Below are 16278 nucleotides of genomic sequence, written 5' to 3'. Positions count from 1 at the left end.
CTGACAGAACCAAGCTTGGTTGTCTAGCAACAGCCACTGCCTAGCAGCTTCCCCATTGGCCCAATGCTCATCTGTCCTGGAGCAAGGCTGACAGGAGGAGAGAGGGAGAGAGTGACATTAAAGAAGCAGCCACCATGGCCTCTGAGGAAACCCTCCCACTAGAGCCAGGCCTTGTGGAGTAACAAAGTGTACAGCAAATCAAACCTTACAAAAAGCACAAACAGCCAAGGAAAAGAACAAGCACTGTTGTAGTATATTTCTAACACCGATTTTATTAGAACCCTCATATTCTTTCAGGGATGTCTCTACAGCATGTTGCAGAGGCATATGGGTATTGAGGTCAGAGTGGTCATGTTCCTTCTGTTTGTGGCACCTTAGAAAACCAAACATGGTTACAGGAGGAACCCTGAGCTCATGTCTACAGAGCTTCTTGGATTGTGTTCATTCCAAGGATACTAATGGTCATAAAACACTCCACCTTACAGTAGCTTTGTCTATTCCTCCACCTTGTTATCATCTGCACATTTATAGGATTGGAGCAGGGTGACACCAAAGAGGCATGCTGGCATCAGCATGCACTGGTTGGCTGCTTCATTCATGGTTGACCTGGCAGCACTGCCAGCCATGTGTGCCATTCAGTGATTGGTGCCCTGCAGTGGGATTGCTACAGATTCCAGGGCAATGACTATGTCCCCTGCAGCTTGGAATCAGACCTTTTTTGGTAGTCCCACTCCTGAGCAAGCAACATAGAACACCAATCAGTGGTACTAGTGCCCAGGCCTTAGCTATAGGCTGCCCAATATGTTAGTGTTTTAACCTAAATTGGCATAAATTGTTTTTTATCAGGAATCAGCACCTCCACAAATCAGTCTCCTTCCTTATGACAGATGGCATGAGGGCAGTCCTACTCATTCTGTCAACTACATCATCAAAGCCACTTCCTGCAGTGTGTTTAACCAGAAATCTTCTATTCAGGAATAACCAAGCCCAACCCTGTTTAGCTGCAGGAACCAATAGCCTGAGGTGATGCAATTACAGTGTAAACATTGCACATCTGTTGCACCATCTTAACGTTCTTAGCCTCTCTGATTTCTACTGAGTTTGCTCCTACTCTGACAACTATTGGCAAAGTATAATCTTTTCTGCTATTTCTGCACATGCATTTGAATGAATTTAGCTAGTTATCAGATTTTCTATACTGTTTGAGCTTTGAAGCTGTAGAAATTACCACCTTTTCACTTTTACATACATTGAATCTTGTGTGTTAGGACCAAAGTTCTCAGTCCTTAATCAACAGAGTTTGAATAGATTTGAAGATTTCCATTTTTTAAAAAAGTTATGCCATTAAATATATAATATATACGGTTCATAAAATAACACAACTTAAAGTTCGGTATTTCCATTCTCAGTAAGAAGATCCCCAGCTATACAATCTAATTCAGGTTATTATTCAGTTACTTTAAGGAAATACAGATCACCTTCTGCTAAGGATACGCTTGTCCCACACTTGAGCCAGTCCTATTTCAGCACCTACAGTGTAATTCTCTGGTCACATATGGCAGGTAGCCTATTCTCTAATTCAAGGGAGATGTGAGCTTTAATTTCTGGGCTGAAGGAAATATTTTTAAATCAAATAAGCTTGTTAAAATTTCCATAAATTGTAGCGGGGCAGACAAAGGTGCTGCTATTGGCTACTTTTACATTACCCCTTTTAAAGAGAATCTTGCATATTCCTTAGTGAAAATGATACATCAGGAGACTGCTCAGATTTAAATAAAGAACAAGTTAGAACACATGAGAAATTCTCTTCCATTCTGCCCTGCCACTGGTTCTCCCTTCTCTGTTCTCCCTTCTCCTGCATTATCTGCTTTCTCTTTTATTTCAGTGCATATGTGTTTCTCTTCAAGATTGGGATTTGGCAGGTATTTGCGATGGCTCTGCCTAAGAGCAGCCTTTCCAAAAAGAGAAGGATGGCAATCTTTAATTTACTTTTCCCTTACCCCTAGAAGAGGAGGCAGAGGAAGAGTGGGAAGAAGAATGTCTCTTCTCATTAGTTCTGACATGGATCTTATTCAATTCATGCCTTAGACCTTCACACAGTTCTAAACCTTGACTTGCCGCATACAAAGCTATCCACATTCTGTAATGTTATTTGAGAGCAGATAGATTATCTGTAAAAACAAAAAAGGATTGTAAAATGGCATAAACAGGAGTGGAAATTTGTGCAATATCACATGTATAAGCTGTCAGGATGGGACAGGATATAAAACTAAATAGTAAGTAAAATTGTTCTGGTAAAATGTATTTCTTTCCCCCAGTAGTTGAAACTATTGCAATTTGGAATTATCTGAATTATGGTTGCCTGAGTGTTTCAGCATACACTTAAGCAAGCATATGCCTGGCTAATGACAAGTGACAGTTTTCTCCATACACACACACAAGCTTTGTAACCTTTTATATTCTTCTAATATCTATTTGCAAGCCTTATTTCAGCATGCGGATAGCTCTGTGTGCAGGGAGAACAAAGTGAGTCCAGTGGCACCTTCAGATGTATCTGAAGAAGTGTGCTTGCACATGAAAACATACAGTAGAATTCTGTTGGTCTTAAAGGTGCCACTGGATTCAGATTTTGTTCTGCTGCTTCAGACCAAACGGAGGAGAAGTTTCACTTATTACAACTCAAATGACACAGAAAGAATAAAAAAGTGCTTGTTTGAGAAAAGATATCTGGGTAGCATATAACAAACAACAATTATGGTGCTTTGGTTGCTCAATAAACTGATAATTTCAAGGAGTCTCATAAATGGAAGCAGCAGGGTACCACTGGGATCACTGAAAATCATGTAGTCATTTTAAAATTTTGATAATGCCCTGATCTTGATAGACCAGGCAAGCCCAATCTCATCAGATCTCAGAAACTAAGCAAAGCTGACCCTGGCAAGTACTTGGATGGGAGATCTCCTTGAAATACCAGAGCCAGGATACAGAGGCCAATCACCCATGACTTCCAGACACGTGCATACAAATGCACACAAAGTTTAAAAAAAACAACAACAAATTTTAAAATTCTGATAATATAGGGTAATGAGGAAATAGTGCTTAGTTCGCAACTTGCAAGTGATCCTTACCTGCAGTCAGAATTAAAGGAATATGGATTATCACTAATGCCATAAGGTATAACTGCTTACAAAGCTTGCAGTGCACTATTGCAAGGCAGAGAGAATATTTTACCAGTATATCTGTATATGATATTGTTTCAACAGGTTTTGCTACTTCGTATATATGCACCAACCTATATCCCTCTCTTACCTGCTTCTGCATCCTGAACTTTCTGTACCAAACCCTATAATTAATACTGAGTGCAGCTCCAACCTTCATCTTCATCAATACGTAATAGTAAAACTTCTTTAGCACCGCTTTCATTACCCACAGCTGGGGAAAAATAGACTGAGCTTCAGATATTGTCTGTAGCATTTTAATAATGTTTAAATGTCATTTCATCACAACTTTTTCTGGTTGTTTCAAAGGACATGCTTCCACATCAACCTATTCATTAATGAAATGTTAGTCTTATCAACTGTTCCATCTAGATATGTAATAATGAAGTCTTTGGAACAATAGGATATTGCTGTGTTTGATATGGATACAGCCCCTTGGTAAATTATTTTGCTGGAGGCTACAACATTTGCTGCTGGGGTTGGTGAAGGCGTGAATAACTCACTGCTTAGGAAGCTTCAGAGCTGAGCTAAGCCACAGCATGTTGAGCTGCCCTTTGATGCAGACTGGTTGAGCAGGTTCCGGATCTACTGAGGAACCGGTTTGACAGGCCTGTTATGCCAACAAATTCTGGTATGATTCCATGTTCCAGAGAATGCAGAAACCTGCCCAGCCAGTTAAATGAAAGACATATTAGGTTATCCATTGCACATTGTATATATCTTAGGTGCAGCAGAGCTCTTCTGAGCATTCTCTGGTGTGGTCCACAGAGGCTTCCTCATCCTATACATGCTTGTTGTTTATAGACAGGGGGGAGGGGGAATCAGCAAGAACTAATCACCACTGCTGATCAAGGGCAAGCTAACCTTTCACACTTTAGACATAGAGGTAAGATTCTGAAGTTTCCTTTAACATATCATTTGTTTTTAAGACCTTGTCCCAGAACTTGTATGTTATGCATGGTTGTCTCCTTCAGTGTTTATTGATGTTTTATCTATCACTGCTGTACCCTATCCTACTGGTGACATCATTTTGAACTTTCTTTGACTAACTGTTCATCAGGTGCATGACTAGAAATACAGCCCAGTGAATGAAGTTGGAGTCCCTGATTTTTAACCTGAGTTTTGTTATTGTCTTGCTTTGTAAATTTTGGAGAGTCACTTAATTTTCCTAACTCTGCGTATAGGTGTGTGTAATAGTTACTGAAGGCACTAGCAGTATGACAAAGGAAAAAGTTGTGCTTAGGAAAATGATATTTTTGCATTGTAATTCAAGCTCATAAGCAATGTTGCAGCATGCACATTATTTAAGGTAGTAAATTTCATTCACAAGTTTTGATACAGCATATCCATTACTAACATATAAGAGGTTAAAAGCTAAATCCATTATTTGTTTTGAGCAATTTAAAAAAGCAGCTGTACTAATGCAGCATCCAGAAGGTGGAAGAATTCAGCAAAATTGTAAGACCATCGTAATGTGTTAAAAGTTACTCCTTGGGTTATGGATCTTGGTACATTTGCAAGTAGAGTGTCAACTAAGAATCAGAAAACAAAGACTGTGGAATCTGGTAACTGATTAACTACTGAAGCTAAGCAGTGTACTGGCTGAGCTGAATAGAAAGGAATGAAGACAGGTTTTGTCATGCCTGTTAGGACAAAATAACTTTTGTTTAAAGTGAATGTGACTATTCCTATCCTTTATTTGACTAGATTAAAAATATACATTGTATAGTGGTTTCCATCCCTCATTAAGCTAATTTTAGCAGAATTTTAGACAACATATGTAGAATCTTTTTCCTAACCATAAAATATTGGTACTTAGTGAGCTGTTTTTGAACTGAGTATGTTAAATGAGATTTTCATCTAATCTGAAAGACATCATCTTAAATTTGAAATGAATCATCTTAGTATGAATATCCAGGCTGGGATTTTTTAAAAAATAAGGCAGATGACTATTTTTAGTGTATAATGTGTCATGCAAAAGGAATAATTCAGTTTTACTTTCTAAAATGTTATGCATTTTATGGTGAAAGTAAATCTAATTTGAATTCAATTTTTTCTTCCCACCAAGTAAGAGACTATAGTCCTGTTAACCAATCCATTGTAAATTAATTAGAATTAAATCCCATTAAACACAATTTGATCCAGTAGTTTCAACAGCTTGACTACCATTAGGTGTATGGAACCTAAGATTTTTCTACTATAGTTCACTGTTGAAAAATTGGAAAAAGCTGCAGACTTTTGGCAGATGGTTCATGAAATTGTCACATATCACTATTTATAGACATGGAGAGTAACACACACATGTATGTGCCAGAAAGTTGTGATGGTCAGTTCCATACACATAAGTTTTCTACTGCTTACAACAAACAAGCAGTAAGAGGCAAGAATTTTGAGCTGAGATGACCCTGTACTTGAGTTGGTCCACAGTGCTGCCTAGAATAGATGCAAGTCATTCAGCAAGCCATGTTGATTCATTGTGCTCAAAGCACTAAATGTGACTCTGAATGCTGTTTACATGAACTATAGCCTTGTCCGTTATCTGCAGTCCAATTTTCCTACATGTTAAATGATGACAGTTAATGGATTTTTGATGCAACATTTAAATAATTAGCATCTATTAATAAATGGCCTCAAAGGACCGGTTTTCTTTGAGATAAGACAGTCCTTTTAGGATGCAAATTTGGGATATCATTAAAGGCGGTGGATTTTTATTAATCTGCTTTATTATATAGTTAACCATTTTTAAAATAATAAAATAGGAATAGTGATTTGCCATAGGCAGGTACTCCAAACCAGAGACTGTTTCATTTGGAATTTCTGCAATCTTCCTTTGTAATGCATAGACTAAGTCAATGCTCCCTGTCAGTTGCAATACAACCCTAAACAGAGTTACACCCTTCTAAGTGCATTGAAGTCAAGGAGTTTGGATGGATTTAGCTCTGCTTGGGATTGTACTGTTAATGCTTTTGATTTTGGAGGCTGGCTTAAGGAACAACCCAATGCAAGTGGCAATTGCGTAACCCTTCTGGTAGTTACAAAGAACATTTCCTCCTAATATTGTAGAGCAGAGCTATGGTTACCACTGGCTGGTGCTCTAATCTCACACACACTGTTTAGCTCCCCATGAGATTTATCCAGTCAGACTACCTACAGGATCACAGTACAAGTGCCTGGCTAAACTAATCTACAAAAATAATATAGTATATGCCCTGAGACTGTATAGGAATTGTTAGTTAGCCAGTCTTTGGGTAGAAGGTACTTGATCACTTAAGCTTGGAGCCAGAAACAGATGCAATCGTTCAAAAGAATGAGGTTTAATGAACAGCTGCCATTGTCAGGAAGAGGAATTAGGGAATGCAAAATTCTACTGATCATATTTATTCTCTGGCAAAGAGCCAGTGCGCTGTTTAGCACGTGCCTCAGCACGTGTCTCTTTCAAAGTGCATGTCTCATGGGCATCTCTTTCTACTTAGACAGATAACCGAATTTCTTCCAGAAACAGCTCATAATTAACAGCTCAAAAACTGAAGTTTTTGTGAGTCCATTGTGAAAGTGTTTGATCAACTTTACAATCACTCAAAGGCCTGGTTTGCTGAAGCCCCTGTAAGCTCTGACAAGCCTTTTCAGTTATGCTAGTTTGGTTTTTAAAAGAGCAATAGGACAACCTATAATATATCCCCCAATTTCCTCAGTCTTGTGCCAAGTGACTATTTCAAGTCACTGCTAAATTTTACACAGTAGTATGTTTCAGTGCAATTCAATAATTTGATGTAGTAATTAGTGCTGAAATAAATATGTTTGAACGCAACTACTTCAGGTTTTGTATTGTGAGGATTATAAGAAAAAGTGTGAGAAGCAGTATCTAAATCCTATGTATTAATAGCTAGACAACTGAAGCCCCTGTTCATTATTCATCATTGTTATATATTACATACTGCATTAAAATTGGGCCATGAGTTCACAGTTTGAGACAGACTTCAAGCACAATAATGTAATAACCTTTCCCACAGGTTTATTATCTAGGTGTGGATGTTTACTGCTTGTGGAAAAGTGACTGAAGTAAGCTTCGCTGTCACCGTTGAACGCATTCAGAACAGTCTTTTCAATAGTTTTAATCATCTCCAGTTAGGTAAGTAATAGCCTGTTATGGCCAAACTAACATTAGAATTTTTTCCCCACAGAAGACAAGTGATTCCTTAGCATAGTAATTCTTAATAAGGGAAATATACAAATTGGGGAGATGCAGAACTGAGTTGTCAGGTCCAACTCAGGAAATACCTGGAAATTTGGGGGGATGGTGCTTAGCAAGGATGTGATATCATATTGTGACTCCATGTGCTGTGATGTCACTACTAGTTCAAAGGTCAAGTGGTATATAGCACCATGTGATTTCTGGCTCACACATTCCAAAGTGGCATTTCAGGGTCATATACTCCAAATTGTCACTTCTTGTGATGTCATTTCTTCCTTACATCCCCGACCCATTGCCGAAAGCCCGGCCTTTGTTAGGATGGGGTGATTAATGAAATCTTATCATCATCATCCCTCCTTTGAGGTCACTTCCTGATTTCAAAATTTAAATCCCATGCCTTGAAGTACTTCCTGCTCCCGCTACCCTTTTGTCACCTTACATTATTTAAGGGCTTCTTATCCTGCCTAAGCACCCTTACTCTTGTTGCCAAAGGACATGTACCTGATTTTTGCAATCCATCAGCCTGTGCGGGTGGTTATTGCTCTGGAGAACATGTGACATAGCCACAGTTCTGCTCAGCCTGGAGAGTTCTGGGACTATGCCTCATGGATCCACCCAGGTGCCTCAGTTCTGGGCACATGCACTGCACCCACAGAAAGTGAAGTAAGGCTCAGTTTCAAGGGGTCTATGTATGGGTGGAAACCAACCCCTCCCCCGTATCTGTGCATATATGATCCATCCAGCGAGAGCTGGCTATGAGATTCCTTGGCACGCAGGGAGAGCTGAAGGAAAGGTGACTGCACCGCTTCAGACTGGGGCGGGATGGGGGGAGAGAGAGAAACTCACAGGTTTGAATGCTCCCGCATGTCACGCCCAACAAGCAGAAAACAAGCCATGCAGAGGAAGCAGACCAGGCAAGAACTATTCTCCCTACAAGTACCTCACCGGACTAGTAGCATATAGCATCTCTAAATACAGGCTCACACTAAACTCTAGCAGGAAAAAGAAAACGGAAGAGGACGAGAAAAGAGGACAGACAGACTAATCTTTTTCGGTAAAAAAAAAAAAAAAAAGCAACTTTCCCATTCCCAGAGGCGGAGGAGTCTCAGTCACCACAGCCTCCGGCCACCAGGGGCTGCTCAGCGCCAAGCTCTTCGACCACGCTGCTTGTTTCTCCGGTTACAGGCAGCTTGGGAAAGCATGCTTGTCGGGCGGGAGAAAATAAAATACACCCTTCTCTCACTTTCACTTTGGCGCCGGCTAAAGGGAGCTGACAGAAACTAATCTTCCGTCAGGTAGTAATGTGTTCGACTTGCATGTACCTCCCCTCGCGTTCCCTGCCCCGCCGTCTCTGGCAGCGAGACAGAATCGTCTTCCTTCCTTCGCCCTCTTTAGCCGGGGAAGGAGGTCGCCGTAAGCGGACTTTTCGGCTTCTCGCAGTGCTCGGTCCTCCTTCCGCGTGTCACGGGTTTAGGTAATTCCTTTGGCCCCCTTCTAATTCCTCGTTCTGTGGTAACGCGAACGCGACACCCGTTTGGAAAAGAGCTGCTCCTCCAGCTTGTTTAGGGGACTGGTCATTCCGTTTTCCCAAAGTCAGGAAGCGGGGGATCCGCGCCCGTTGTGTCTGAGACGCAAGAGGATGATCTTCCTTTGTCTTTCGCTGTTTTGAAAAAGCCGCCCTTTCCCAACTAACTCTCTGAGGGAGGGTTCGTTTGCTTTGGGAGGTGTGTTCACATAATGGCTCGTCTAGGCGCTCTGACTTTTCTCTGGCCGGCTCCCATGTCTTCGTCACCTACATTACAGGCAATATTCAACCGCTTTTCCTTGCAGGGCACTTTGAGTGTCTGGATTAGAAAGACTCAGTTGAATTTCTGCTTCCCCAGAAGTTCTCACAGATGCGAGAACGTTGCCAGATAAAAAGAGCCAATTACAAATACTGTAATCAGACTAAAAAAAAGGCAAAGGTAGACCCCTGTGCAAGCACCAGTGGTTTCCAACTCTGGGGTGAGGTTGCTTGCACAACGTTTTCATGGCAGACTTTTTACAGGGTGGTTTGCCATTGCCTTCCCCAGTCATCTACACTTTCCACCCAGCAAGCTGGGTACTCATTTTACCGACCCTGAAGGATGTGTAGCAGAAGAATAAGCGAGGCGCACACTTACTGATTGAAAAGCGAGGTATTTTACTTTGACATCAAAGCAGGTTCATTTGAGCATCTAGGCTCCCAAAAATAATGAACCCTGGACCCTTCTCAAAACATCAGCTTTAAGCAAAAGCCAGCCTGCAGCCTCCCGCCTTACACGTTATCTGATTCACTTCTCTCCTCCCCTTCTCCCTGGTAGTCTGCTTATTCCAGCAGGTCTGCTTATCTCTAAGGAGCTTCCTCAGAGGGCCTCTATCAGTACCCATCTGTGTCTTACACCCTTTTGGACTGCCTGCTTGTCTAACAATTACAGCTCTTCAAATATTGCATCAGACATTCTCTTTGCTGTTAAAGGCAAAACCATATTTTCAATTATTATTATTATAGGGGTATTCATAATTATTCAGGAGTCCCTCTGCAGATGGAAGGCTGAGTCAACCTGGAGCTGGCTACTTGAACCCAGCTTCCACTGGGATCAAACTCAGGTCGTGAACAGAGCTGAAGACTTCAGTACTGCAGCTAATCACATTTAAAAAGGAGAGCCAGTTTGGTGTAGTGGTTAAGTGTGGGGACTCTTATCTGGGAGAACTGGGCTTGATTCCCCACTCCTCCATTTGCACCCGCTAGCATGGCCTTGGGTCAGCCATAGCTCTGGCAGAGGTTGTCCTTGAAAGGGCAGCTGCTGTGAGAGCCCTCTCCAGCCCCACCCACCTCACAGGGTGTCTGTTGTGAGGGAGGAAGGTAAAGGAGATTGTGAGCCACTCTGAGACTCTTCGGAGTGGAGGGCGGGATATAAATCCAATATCATCATCTTCTTTAAAAGGGGAGGGAATTGAAAAAACAAGTTAAGAAGGAGCTGGTTCTCTTTTTCTCAGGAATGTAAACCTTTCAGCTGGGAAGAAATCTAGTGAAAGTGGAAAGCCCCCACATTGACATTAATGCCCAGCTCTATAAGTAGTATACTCAGAGGCTCTTAATGCTTTAGATGTACATAGAATGTCACTGAGCCCCTTGAGTATACCAGCACATGAAGATTGCCCACCATCAAAGTGTAAACTGATTTCTGCCTTGACCACTGAACCGTCTACTATATAAAGTAATTATACTACATAAGGAAACTATAAATGGTAATTATGTATCATGTACTAAAAACAATGTGTACAATCACATGCTGGAAGTAGGGCAAGGAAAGTAAGTTTGTGCAAGGCTACTTAGCTCAGGCTAATTTGTTTTGAAAAGAGTAATAGCTAGGTGTGAAAAGGTTAAGCACTTCTGCTCTTGATTGCACCCTCTAAGAGCTACTTTTTATCAAATAAAAACTGTGTAGGAAAAGAATTGCACAGAACTTTGTATAACATGTACCTTTGACTTGTAAATCTTGAGGATAGCATAGGAAGAGCTATGTATTTTATCCGCTGCTGTAACTCATACTTCGATAAATTGTAAACCTTGTGAACCTGTCATTGCAGGAATCCAGTTGTCTAGGAAACAGCCTCATAACTATGTGATATAAATTGAAAAGAAGGTTATACAGCAATCAGCACAGACAAGTGCAAGACAAGATGAATACTTCTGGAGGTAGCTGTGGAAGTCCCAGCTCTGTAGAACCTGCTGCAGACTGCTTCAAGGAACTGTGGTCCAAACTGAAAGAATGTCACGATAAAGAAGTGAAAGGTAGTACTAGGATTGTTGATCTGTACATATGTTAATTGACAAAACTGTGCCAAGAACTATGGATCATTCTTAAATCAGTATCTTTAGAGGGTAGGGATGTTTTTATGCAATAATCCTATATATTATAATCCTATAACAGAAGTAAGAGAGTTTGCCCCTTTTCTAGTGCTACAGTATTCTTTAACAGATACGGACCTGGATTGTACATAAATGTGGCTGCACCATAGAGCGCTGTAGCAGCGTTATGCTACTGGCTGGCTGTTTTCAGCCTCTGTCCCAATAACTTTTACCGAATTTGCCTTTTTAACCACTGCCATTCACTAAATCAGCATTTTAAGAATCTTTTCTTATTCTGTTCATTATATGGGGGCCAAGAATATTAATAGGCTGGCATTTGTTTACCAAGCAAACGCATCAAAGTTTGGTCTGTATCAGCTGATTTTTGTGTGTGCACCTTTTGTGTTCAGCTAGTACGGGAGAACAAAGCAAGATGGGGATCAGGTGATGGACAGGCATGAATAATTTATGATTACTCCAGGTGACTAGTCTTAATTGAATAGACATAATTGTTTCAATTCAAAAGTCCTTTAATACAGTCCCCAGTAGAGGATCTCCCAGGCACTTATTTGAGAAAGACAGTAGGGAAGCAACAGCAAGGAGTGTTGATACAGTTGCATTACTATACACAGAGAGAACTTCTGTTGCCTTGCCCACATCTAAGGAATGGCAGCTGTACTCAGACACAATAATAGGATGCAGTGGGCAGGAAAAGAACCAGAAGCCAGTTTCCTCAGGTTTACTTTTATAGGCAGACTTATTTGGAAGCTATAAAAGAAGCCCCAAAGAACAAGCACAGCCAGATTTTGGGAGCTTCTGTTACCTTTATGTTTACTGCAGAAATTGCTGTGTAACCTGGCAGGGACAAACAAAGCAGCCCAAATAAACTCATACTACAAAAAAACAAAACACCCAGGAACCCACAATTTTCAGGACTGAGATTTTTTTCCACCCTGTTATTTTATTTCACTGTCACAATTGTGATAAAGTTCCTAGGAATAATACATTCTGAAAACATCACTGTTGTAATTAGATACAAAAACTTCTAAGCAAACTAGAGGAAACACCAGTGTGCTGCTGGAAGGGCAGGGTATGAAATATAAGTGTTTACTCTGTTCTGCCTTAGAATATAATTCTTATTCTTCTTGGCTTGGTTCATTTATCAGGAGAGTTTTTATAGTGAGCAGGGTGTCATCAGCAGAGTATGTGCTCAGGCACCTTTGCAACAGAGTTTTGGAGTCTAAGAAGTGTCTGTCTCTTATGGAGTCAAATAATTAAACAACTAAATTTTTGAAGAAAAAGCTTTGAGATGTGTCTTTGGATTGCGCTGAATTCTGAAATTCTCTGGAAGATTGAAAAATAAAAACTTCTAGGGAACTTTCAAGACATATTAGGGCTGCAGTCATAAACGTATGAGTATATTTTGAAGTAAATCTCTGTGGAATCAATGTAAGTTACTTCTAAGTAACCACAGGTGACCACAGGTGTGTTAATAAAGAATTGCCGCAGGCAGATTATTTCATGCCTAAAGTTTTGTTATTATGACCCACACAAGGCTTGATAAAATTAGACCCTGTATGATTGCATCAAAGACAATATATATATATATATATATATATATATATATATATATATATATATATATTGAAGTAAATCTCTGTGGAATCAATGTAAGTTACTTCTAAGTAAACATGGGTTTTGGATTGGCCACAGGTGTGTTAATATAGAATTGCTGCAGGCAGATTATTTCATGCCTAAACTTTTGTTACTATGACCCACACAAGGCTTGATAAAATTAGATCCCGTATGATTGCATCAAAGACATGCCTCAAGGATGCTAATTTTGCTAAAGGTGGGGATCCTTTACTAGAATCTTGTATGATGTTTAAGACACATCAAACGGAGACTTGCCTGGACTTTGCTTGTTTCTGAAGTCTATAAATAAAAATTAAAACTGACTCATGAATGTTTAATTTTAGGCGTCAGCAAAATATATCTTACATAAGAAAATAAGGTGTCCAAAATCTATTTTGGTTACACTGTGTATTTTTTTCTGTGTCTGCTGTACACATCATCCAAATGTTAGCAGAGAAAAATATTTTAGTAACTTTTTCCTAACAATTTAAAGGATTTGACAGATGGAAGTACATATAAAAGGCAGAGAATATTCTGTGGTGCTGCCTGTCCTGAATTCAAATTGAGATACCATTTTCCAGCTTCATAGCAGCACAATTTTTTGTCTCTCTCCCTGCCTTGGAAGGTGGCTTACAAACCTTATATTATAACAAATGCATTGAGTGGGGATAATCAAGCAAGTATGATAATTAAAACTACAATGTAGTGCATTAGAAATATTCCTGCTAGTTATGCTTAGGTAGGACTACACAAAGAAAAGTAGTTTAAATTTTTTTCTTGGCTATATTGTTTAACCCTGTTGAAAGCTGTTTTGTACAGTGAACTTGCACAATGCATCAATGGAATTCTTGTCCTTATCTCATGTTTTTAGTGGCTGTGGCCTCCAGAAAATTGTTTCCCAAAATTAGTCCTAATGGAGTGATAAAGACAAGTAGGCTACCATTTGAATATGCTTTATGAATAATTCAGTTGTACTGAAGGAGAACAATGGAAGAATGATAAAAGATTCTATTCGTTTGAAAAGGAATTTTTTTTGTAACATTAGCAAACTTACATCCTTAAATAATATATAAGAAACTGGAAACCACCATTTGGATTTAATTTATGATAGTTGCTCTAGAAAGATTTTTGAGGCATTTTGATAAGTTCTTCCTGAATTTAGGAATTTTTAGGAACTTATAGCTCAGCCTTCTAAGCACACTTTCTGTTAGTGGCTTAGTTTGCTAGCATTACACGGCCAAATACTTTGCCAAACAGATGACTTCTTTTTGCAAGAGCTTCTTTGTTGTGTAGCCTCATTCCTCCTTATGGGTGTGGAGTAGGATTAAAGTGGAGCATTTTATAGGGGTCTTAATTGCAGACATCTAATTGACTTTTCTAATAGTAAACATTTTTAAAGAAAACTTATTTATCAGCTGATCTACTTGACTGAGCATAGTGCCTTTCTGTTTTTGAGTGATAGTTAGGGAAGAAGAAGATATTGGATTTATATCCTGCCCTCCTCGCCAAATCTCAGCGTCTCAGAGCGGCTCACAATCTCCTTTACCTTCCTCCCCCACAACAGACACCCTGTGAGGTGGGTGGGGCTGGAGAGGGCTCTCACAGCAGCTGCCCTTTCAAGGACAACCTCTGCCAGAGCTATGGCTGATCCAAGTGGAGGAGTGGGGAATCAAACCCAGTTCTTCCAGATAAGAGTCCGCACACTTAACCACTACACCAAACTGGCTCTCTGACATTAGAATCATCTAATGTCCCAAAAGCTTTCTTGTGAAGTACCGGTAGTTTTCTTAGTTTTCTATTTTATTTTAGTCTTTCAAAAGCCCCTAACTTTCATTTTTTGTATGACTGTTGCTTAATAAATCAATGTGTTAAAATGCATTTATTTAAAGGAAGCCAAGGGTCACCACCAGATACACCTGGATGACACTCACGGACCTATTCCAGTCTGTTTCTGGTATTCAGGACTGAACCTGCCTTGGTTATCCTGACTAAATACCTTACCAGGGTGTGAATGGGCGACATGGACACTATTGGTTCTTCCAGTTGTCCAGCTTGTAGTGCCCATGGCATCATGTACCAGAATGTTTCTGATCTTCCCCTATGAATTGTCCTGCAGGGATCTGTCTTATATCCCAGCTGCTTAAAACCTCAATGTCTAGTGGTTTGGAATGCCATCAGTATGGTGATGGGCCCACTTTGTTTCTACTTTCATCTGAACCAAGTGTACTCATCACAGCCTTCAGTGCTTGCTTGGAGCAGGGCAGTATAAGGGTGAAGGGGGGGGGGGATCAAAGCAGAGGTTGTTCATCTTTTGGTCTGGAAAAATGCCCTGGATGGGGCAGCCAGATATTTTCACATTTAGAGACATGTATACTGCTGAAACCTATAATGTTTTCCTGGTCCCTGGACTCTTATATAGCTCGGCCCATCTCCCCTCCCCACAGTAGCCATGTTTCTGAATACAATAAGCAGCTGAGGAAATCTTTGTGAAACTCCCTTCATAAGTAAATCTGACCTCTAAGTAGAATAATTTCCTGGAGATAGGTTCTCATCTGTACAATTTTCTGTTAAAAATGCGCCATCATGTCTGTCTGCCTTCTTTTTATTAAGCTCTTGGTCTATTATTAAAGTTGGGAAGTGTTGTGATTTTACAGGGGTTTGTTTTTGCTTTTGCAATATTAATATTTAACATTTTATTATTGCAATTTTATGAATTATTTCATTTTTGTTACTTCTGCTTTGAGAATGTAACAAATTAAAAGTGAGCACCAGCTCTTTAATGAAGAAAGGTATAATTTGGTATTAGAGATATGTAAGGGCAAGGGCTTACAGGAAGTCTGAATTTTCACATATCCATCCAAAGTTTAAAGACACTTTGTTTTCTGTCCTTTTTCCGTATAGGATTACAGTTAAAGGTTTCCAAACTGAAAAAGGAAAGGTGTTTGTAAGTATATACACGTATGCAATAATATTTTTTGAAAGAACACATTTACATATATTAATACCTAAATCTATATGTATCTGTGAAAGTGTGTGTGATAGAGTAGCCAGATGTATGTGAGCATAAGTGTAATAAATAATAGCAGTGCTAAGCAGGAACGACTATTTATTCCCCACCACTGAGAAACTACTGAGCATTCCCCCCAGTCAGGAAGACTGTTACCTTAATTGCTACGTGTTATCAGAATTGCTGGGGTCTCTTCTTTTTTTTGGGGGGGGGGGGTGGAATTAGCAGAGGCAGACCAGGAGGAGCGGGGTTCTCTCACCAATAATACAGATGTCCAGTATCAGAAAGAAAACTCCAGATTTAAAACAGTTTACAGAATACACACAATGAAGAAGCTAGGAAAATAGTGGTG

At 39.9% G+C, this 16278-nt stretch overlaps 1 protein-coding gene across 1 annotated transcript in view; it reads left to right on the top strand.

The window, feature by feature from the left end:
- Positions 1-8506: 8506 nt before the first annotated feature.
- Positions 8507-16278, top strand: part of RBBP8 (RB binding protein 8, endonuclease) — a 45232-nt gene continuing 37460 nt past the window's right edge. The window contains exons 1-3 of the mRNA XM_060243902.1: positions 8507-8705; positions 11023-11227; positions 15821-15863. Of these exons, the coding sequence (XP_060099885.1) occupies positions 11116-11227; positions 15821-15863 (155 nt within the window). The 5' untranslated portion in view covers positions 8507-8705; positions 11023-11115. The remainder of the gene's footprint in view (positions 8706-11022; positions 11228-15820; positions 15864-16278) is intronic.

This window comes from Heteronotia binoei, chromosome 7, assembly GCF_032191835.1.
Source record: "Heteronotia binoei isolate CCM8104 ecotype False Entrance Well chromosome 7, APGP_CSIRO_Hbin_v1, whole genome shotgun sequence".
Lineage (NCBI taxonomy): Eukaryota > Metazoa > Chordata > Lepidosauria > Squamata > Gekkonidae > Heteronotia > Heteronotia binoei.
The sequence above is the reverse complement of the archived record's forward strand: the minus strand, read 5'-3'. Positions and strand labels throughout refer to the sequence as shown.